The 7,525-nt window shown below is 41.6% G+C and overlaps 2 protein-coding genes across 5 annotated transcripts in view; both read right to left on the bottom strand.

Moving 5' to 3' along the window:
* Positions 1-98: 98 nt before the first annotated feature.
* Positions 99-4,427, bottom strand: LOC135791104 (F-box/LRR-repeat protein 6-like). The gene is made up of 8 exons (XM_065301423.1): positions 4,056-4,427; positions 3,287-3,616; positions 2,951-3,219; positions 2,322-2,897; positions 2,143-2,268; positions 1,685-2,072; positions 1,473-1,629; positions 99-1,410 (listed from the first exon to the last, which is right to left on the bottom strand). Exons 2-8 carry the CDS (start codon positions 3,501-3,503, stop codon positions 1,179-1,181), a joined length of 1,965 nt encoding a protein of 654 aa, XP_065157495.1. The 5' UTR covers positions 3,504-3,616; positions 4,056-4,427; the 3' UTR covers positions 99-1,178.
* Positions 4,428-4,665: 238 nt separating this feature from the next.
* The window catches only part of LOC135790162 (uncharacterized), a 34,213-nt gene continuing 31,353 nt past the window's right edge, over positions 4,666-7,525 (bottom strand). For 3 of the 4 annotated variants that reach the window (XM_065300225.1, XM_065300223.1, XM_065300224.1), the window contains exon 6: positions 4,666-7,371. In XM_065300225.1, the coding sequence (XP_065156297.1) occupies positions 6,293-7,371 (1,079 nt within the window). In that variant the 3' untranslated portion in view covers positions 4,666-6,292. The remainder of the gene's footprint in view (positions 7,372-7,525) is intronic. The other variant, XM_065300226.1, reaches the window with a different exon arrangement.

The following is a 7,525-nucleotide window of genomic DNA, read 5'->3' as shown; positions in this document are numbered from 1 at the left end:
GACAGTTGGCAATACAATTTATACACCAGCGCCATTACTATTCCTTTAAAATATCTACAAAACTGTTTTTAACTACTTTCCAGAACACAAACATGATGTCTTTTATATAAAAAGAACATATATTTTATTTACAAATTGCTTTATCAATAGTATTCATTCAATTAATTAATCATTTTAGCTTTTAAATAGTTTTTTTTGATTGCTCTAGACAAAATCACAACTCTACTCTGGGTGAAGCAGTTATTGGTAGCGTGACAATAATTAATTTTAGTGTACGCTTTTGTACAAGTGCGATATAACGTCTGCATCTGCAAGTAAATGTTCTCCGATTTGCACGTTAAGGCCATTTTTGTCTTTCATCTGCGCAAAATGTCTACACATGTGTACTGGGTGTGTGTGTGTGTGAAGAGAACAATAAATACAATGACTGCATACAGAATTGGTCATTGCTAACTTATGTACACTACTGCGCATGTCTCCCTATAACAATTTGATTCTCATCGGTGTGTTTGTGTCCCTCGAATAAAACTATGTACAGTTTGCAAATTTGTATCGAGCAAAGAAAAAAACATCAAATCATTAAAAGTACACGATAAAACAAACGAATAATAACAGAAATAACATATCGCAACATTTACACCCTCCGCAAATATAAATTTAATTAGAATAATTATTTACCATTAGAATATATATTATATGTTTGTGTCAATAATTAAAAAACGTCTCTCAACTCGCGCGCGCTTTACGATTCGCCTAAATTAATTTATCATCATATAATAACCTTAAAATCTACTTGTGTATGTATATATTTGTAATAATATATATTCATATATTTATATATTAGATTTCTTTGTATGTGTATCTAATATCCGTACCGTAATTGTTCGCACGAAACAATCCATTACGTTCTTTGCGTTCGTATGTACAACAATATAATAATTTAATATTTGTGCCGTGTTTGTATTCGAGAAGAGCCGCCCGTGTCCTATAAGCCGCCATCTTGTTGACCTGCAGTGTGGCAAACAATCAACTTTCGATAAATTTCTTTGCTTGTGTGTACAATAATTGTGTTTAGCTTGATTTGTAAATGCACTATTTAAATATTTTTACAATGCAGGTACTTTTTTGTTTGTTTTTTATGTTATTATATATGTCTTATTGGTATGCGCCATTTTGATTTAGCTTGTCGTTTCGGCGGCGTCATTGTCCGAGCCTGCGGTGTCGTCTGTCTTGGGTTTGTCCTGTAAGGACTGTCGAAGTTCAGCGACCGCCGATCCGGTGTACAGGCGTTTAATGCCTCGTGGCAGCGCTCTGCACGACTGCAGGTTGATGGAATGCAGGTGAGGGCATTTTTTGAGGATTGCCTTCACTGGTTCGAGACTTACAGAAGATCCACATAGGTTTATCGTCCTGTAAAACATAAAAAACATACAAAAAAATAAAATAATTTACTTTTTTTTAGTTTATATTACCGTAATGGTGGATTATCAGCTTCTGTCAACGCAATCACCGCATTATCCAATGATTCCGTTGCGGTGGACCACGCCAGATCAACTTCCTGCAGACTATGACTCCATTTCTGCAGGATTAATTCGAGACCGGAGTTTTGCGCGCGTGTTATTAAACAAGCTGCAAGAAAAACATTTTAAAAACGTTTTAAAACTATATTTTTGTTGTTTCTTACCACTTAGAAACAAATGTTCGAGATCCCACGCAGGTACCTTCACCAAACCAGAATCGGTAAGCCTGATACACCCACGCACGTCCAATAAACGCAACTTGGTTGAATTTTTCAGTATCCGCTCAATACCGTCATCATCAACGCAACGCGCTGTCGTTGTTTTGTCATCTTCGATTCCTGCCAGTGATAATTCTTCAAGGCAAGGGAACCCAGGCGACGCGACCTGATCGGTGAGACTAGCAGGCGCCAACCAGATTTGACTATTTGTCAATCTTAACACTCTCAGTTTCGGGCAACCAATCTGAAGTTTCTCCACGTGGAGTAATGCTGTGTTGTGCGCAAACGTGCGTATGTTGGATATGTCCAGAAGCTCAAGATTTGCACAATTACCCTTAGAAATACATTAAAAAATTAATTTTTATGTTGTAAATAAATAATTTGAATAAAGGTTATGTACTTACAGCTATCGACGCCATAATCTGCGTAAACCCAGCGATTTTATTATGCGCCAACACTAAATGCGTCAAACGCGTGTTCATAGTTTGTCCGAGTGACACCAAAGGTTGCGCATTAATCGCAGAAGTAGACTACAATCAAAATACAATCAAATAATAGTCAAGATAGGCAACCAAACACTCACATTAATAGACGACAAGTCCAACCTCTGTAGATTCGCACACTCCGTCGTAATATACTTCAAATTATCAGCATTCAAACCCTTCCACCCGGAGAGATTCAACCCACGCAGATGCGGACAATTGTGAGTGATCTCCTCGAGCGTCGCCTGAATATCCCGCACTTTCCACTCGCCCAGATTCAGATCCTCGCAGAGCGGCAACTTGTGCAGCACCAGCCAACTGAGGCGATAATCTGTCCGCGCGCGCTCCTTCACCGCATTCAAATCGACCTTCCGCCAGAGCGACGGACTTGCACCGACATCACGCCACAACCGACACACTTTCGACAAGCGCACCACACCGGGAAGTGCTCCATCACGTCCCACGACATATTGAAATATCGACAGAAGTAAAGCAGGTGGCGTTGTTGAACCCCAGGCGCTTTGCTCCTGCGGTTCACTCGCGGCGTCGACCTGCGACGATTCAACTGTGGAATTCTTCGTGCGTTTCGCAGTCGTGCTTGATTCATGGTCAGATGTGTCCGTATCGGACGTCTTGTGCTTTTTTCGTCGGCCACTTTTCTTCTTGTTTGGCGTCAGCTAAAAACAATAAATATTTTTAAAATTAAAAAGTTAAGGAAAAATGGTAAAACCTGTGTGTGCGTCGATAAATTACTCTTCTTGATGCGTATCTTGATGGTGTTCTTGTCGCCGCTGATCTGACTGTGGTACATAGCGACGAGAGCCTTCCGCGGCCGCCCCCGACCAGTGGCGGCTGCCCTTTTACGCACTTTACTGTTTTTATCGGCGGCGCCGTTACTAAAATTACGCGCCGCTGCACTTTTACTGTTCTTACTGTTCTCTTTCGGCGAGGTGCTCGGTTCGGAAAGCAATGAAAATTCATTGATGGACGATTCTTCATCTAAACACCCAAAAACAAGCAAAAAATAAATAAAAACATGCTTTATGATTAAGTTTATACCAATTACCTTGTGATGTTGTCGTGTTACCACTCTCGACAGAGTCCTGCGAGTCCTCGCGAAGGTGCGTCGCACTAAGTTCGCGACAGTCTTTAATATCGCTCGCGCACAGATTGTTGTTCGGCGTGTTGCACTCGGGGTGCTTCAGCACGCCGTTGGTGGCGTCGGTGAAGCGGTGCGTCGCCGCCGCCAGCAACATCTCCTCGCACAGCGACTCCTCCGCCATGGTCTTTGATAAAACTGGTGGGCACACACGCGCACTTACGTTGGCAACAACATTGTTGTTGTTGCGCTTTGCGAATGATGCATTCGGTCGAAATAATCGCAGAATTCAGCAATCTGCAAGCGAAAACATGGATGATATTATCAAGTGTTGTTGATTTTGTCGATTGTGTTTTGTTTATTCCGCCATGTTTAAATTTCGGAAAACTTTTCCATGCATAGATACACATAACACGCACTGGTGCATTGAGCGTTGTCGCAGTTTCACCTTCCGATTATCAACAAACTAATGAAGCGCAGCGCTGCGCCCGCTGTGCTTTCGTAACTCGACGACACGACGAAGAGACAGCCGCGCATATACACACACACATGCATAACACGCATTGGAAACGATCGTCCGCGGACTTGCGGACGTGCCCGTGTCCCAAAATGCAAAGGTATGCGTATTCGGCGCTACTGTAATGTCTGCGTGTTTGTGTGTTGTATGTGTGACCGTGCGGGTTGCCATCCCGCGCGGAGAAAAAAACAAAACACGCACGCACACATGCGCGCTCACCTTCGGAATCGGAGAAAGATGATCGGAGAGCACCTCGCACATCACGCTCGCGCGACAATCTTATCGCGCGGCGACCGGGCGCGTCGTCGCCGTCGGGCCGTCGGCGCGCTGTCCATGTCTCTGTCCGCAGTCCTGCAGGCGGCGGCGGGCTGGCACTCGTAAACGGCGCGCACTTCGCACGCACACGCACAATCCCAAGCGAATTCACAAATATACTACACAACACCGCTCGAAAACTGCTAACTGCGTCGATTGCGCGAGACTGGCGAGAGTCGCGGCGTGAATGTGTGCCGACGGGACGGTAGTCGCGCGCGGTAGCTGCGTTCGCGTGTGTGCACCGCGATCAGTGTTGTTGACCTTGTTAGACTTACCCAAGATGCTGTTCTTTTTTGTTGTTTTCGTGGCAGGTGGCGCACTGTACGCGCCAACATGCACGCCATCTATGAACAACAACACAACTTTAAACTCCACTAGCGCCATCTATACACATATAACTAACCTATTACAACTATACAACTATAAAACTGTAAAAATACAGATTCCTATGATAAGATATTTTGACACTTCGTTGTTACAATTTTAAAATTATACAATTTAAAACAAAACAAAGTATTGCTGTGTCTTTTATTATATCGCCTCATAATTTAAACGTTTTCACACTCCCCAAACGCATTTGCAAGCATTCATTTAATTACATTTGATCACACTTATATTATTATCAGTTGTATGTTTGTTTCAATGTCATCGCCATCTTGTGTTTCCGTTTTATTTAATTTAAATGTCATAATTATTGAATACTTCATATACATAAGTCAATATCATTTAGCATTCGCGCATCGTCGCATCCGTTTACGCCTAATTAGTTGAAAAAGGTCGAAAGACAGTTAAATAGAGGGGGTGAAACTTTGCACAATATGTTAACAGGTGAAAGGGGCGAGGGACTTGTTAAACAATACATAATTATTATCAATTGGTGTGTGTGTGTGAGTGTTTAGTATCTTTAGTATATACACATGTGGTGTTCTGAAGTTTAAATCAACAATTAATCGCATTTTCTACGCCTAGAAAATATAAAACACGTTATTATCGTCGAGAATGAGTGTAACATTTTCATTTTCTTTAGATATTCAGTTGAATTCAGTCAAACGCGCGTTTCTATTCATTAATTTATAGTTAACATATTCAATTATCAATGCGTGAGCAATGTGTATGCATTTATATTCCTCTTTTGTTTGTTATTTGTCTTTTGTTCTTCAATTTCAAAGCGATTTTGTAAATCGCTGCCATTTTGTTTTTATTTTACTATTTATATAGAATAATATATGTGTTTATAGTCTTATCAGCATCGGCATTTCAAGCAACGTAATCACTGTGTGCTCGCAATGGGATGTCTTCGAAAAAATAGAATATCATAACTTTTATAAGCTCTTTGGTTAGTTTCTTTCAATAAAATATCCATTTTTTGCACTACGTTTTGACAACTTTTTGATTATCAATAGAATAAGCATTAATTTATAACAAATCAAGCATTCAATTCAATTCCCAATTGTTTTAGGTTAGAAATGTTAACAGGCTCCAATCTCAATGTATTCCCATCCATGTTTTCGTACATAACCTCTTTTAACCTTACTATTTCCGAGATATATCCGTATGCGCCATTTTTTTTCTCTCTAAATATCGAAATTAAATTTCACATTGCGCCACACGCCTAAAAATTGTACAGTAGTTAACATGATTATTCATCTTGCGGTAAAATCTGCGGAATATATTCTCAACAATTAATATCTACTTTTCTGTTCAGCTAAACAAAAACTATGCAAACACAAATCGAATTTAGTGTTTGTTGGGTTGCAGCACTTGATTTATACTTATAATTTCATTACGTTACGTTTACATGTACTGCTCTATTACGCGTTTAGTAATTTTATTTAGATGATCACAGGAGAACCCCAGATTTTAAGGTTAAGATTAAATTTTTTACGGTTACGTGTGCTGTTTCTTAGGTGTAGATTCCTACATCGGTACGTGTGATTGGAATGTTTCTTTGGTTGTAAATATTTGATATGTTGGAAAATCGCGAATGAAAATTTACTCCAAAGTTGTGTATTTGAAAGATTTGAGGCGTATGTAATTTTTTAGAGGTTAGTGGTATGATTGGTTGCCTATGTTATTTGTCTTTGTACACATACATTTGTCATCTTTGGCACCTTAAAAATATCCAACATATTCAACTAAAATCAGGTATTATCCAGGATGAATTCATCGTCGAGCACGTCCACCGTCCGCACACGCACCCCGGCGGTGGTGACCTTCTCCAAACACTCTGGTTCCACATCCGGCATAATAATACACATAAATGGTTTACCAGTGTTCGTGTCCTTGGGATACACCGTCACAGGCGTGAATTTGTTCTTTTTACCTTCCACGTAGCTCGACAACTGCTGGTAGATATCCGGGTACTGCCGTTTTAAACTAACCCCACGCTGTTGTAGATGGCGCTGTATATTCTGGAAACTAATCTCACGCAACCGCTGAATGGGTTCTTCTCTTAACGGTTTCGACGTTAGAATAATCGCCTCGGGATTCTCTACCTCCCTGTCAGGCACACGGACATCTCGACTGAGCCGCAGTTTACCACAACGTGAGACCAACTGTCGTTCCCATTTCACCGCACCGGCTGCAGGCGCTTCCGAAACCACACACACCGAAACATACAGAACCAGTCGCGAATCAGGATTGTAATTCTTGCACATTTTGACTAGTTCCGCATAGAGTGCAGGTCCCATTTCAGAGGGGAGTAGATCCGCCCATCGGACATAAGTGGGATCACCAAGGCTACCCAATCCGTTACCGAGAAATTTCTCAGCAGCCTCTGGACATGGAAAGAATATTTTCACAGCGCCTTGTCCCTGTGATAGATACCCACGTCGTGCGATTGCTGAAAGAGTTCGTAAAGTATCCTCTTGTTCCTTGGCGGCGGCAATAACCTGTCTACACAGGGTGCCCACACGTGAAAACAGGCAGGTTTTACGGTGTTTCTCCCAGTGTTCACGACGACACCCGCGACTACAATAGGTATACGAGCAGTTGTGGCAGTTTTTAAACTGTGCCGCCTCCGAGGAGCGTGGGGAGGCCGAGCGGCCGCAGCGAGAGTTACGACAGCGGAGAATCGGTGATGCGTGGAGCGAGGCACGTCGACTGTCCGAAGAAGGGCGGCTTGCAGGCTCGCTGCCTTCACTACGACGGCGAAATTGTTCTGCAGCACGCTGGTGTTCTCCTTGTCGACGAATGGGACTAGTATTAGCTGACGCCGTCCCTAAAATACACAAAATATTACTATCTACCCCTTAAATCAACTAAAAATTAATTTCTACTTGAATTTTAAACTAAAACGAAGCAAAATATGTGATATTTACCTTTTGAAAAAAGTAAGCAACCCACTTTACTTTAAATGTACGAGTATATTGGGT

This window comes from Atheta coriaria, unplaced genomic scaffold, assembly GCF_025399875.1.
Source record: "Atheta coriaria isolate IRGN ID8LTWV9N9 unplaced genomic scaffold, Caltech_Dcor_3.1 hic_scaffold_4_pilon, whole genome shotgun sequence".
Lineage (NCBI taxonomy): Eukaryota > Metazoa > Arthropoda > Insecta > Coleoptera > Staphylinidae > Dalotia > Dalotia coriaria.
This window is presented reverse-complemented; position numbering and strand designations above follow the sequence as displayed.

Coding starts and splice junctions, on each gene's coding strand:
- LOC135791104 (XM_065301423.1), bottom strand. CDS start 3,503: ATGGCGGAGGAGTCGCTGTGCGAGGAGATGTTGCTGGCGGCGGCGACG. Junction 3,220..3,286: donor TAACACGACAACATCACAAG/GTAATTGGTATA, acceptor TTGGGTGTTTAG/ATGAAGAATCGTCCATCAAT. Junction 2,073..2,142: donor AGATTATGGCGTCGATAGCT/GTAAGTACATAA, acceptor TGTATTTCTAAG/GGTAATTGTGCAAATCTTGA.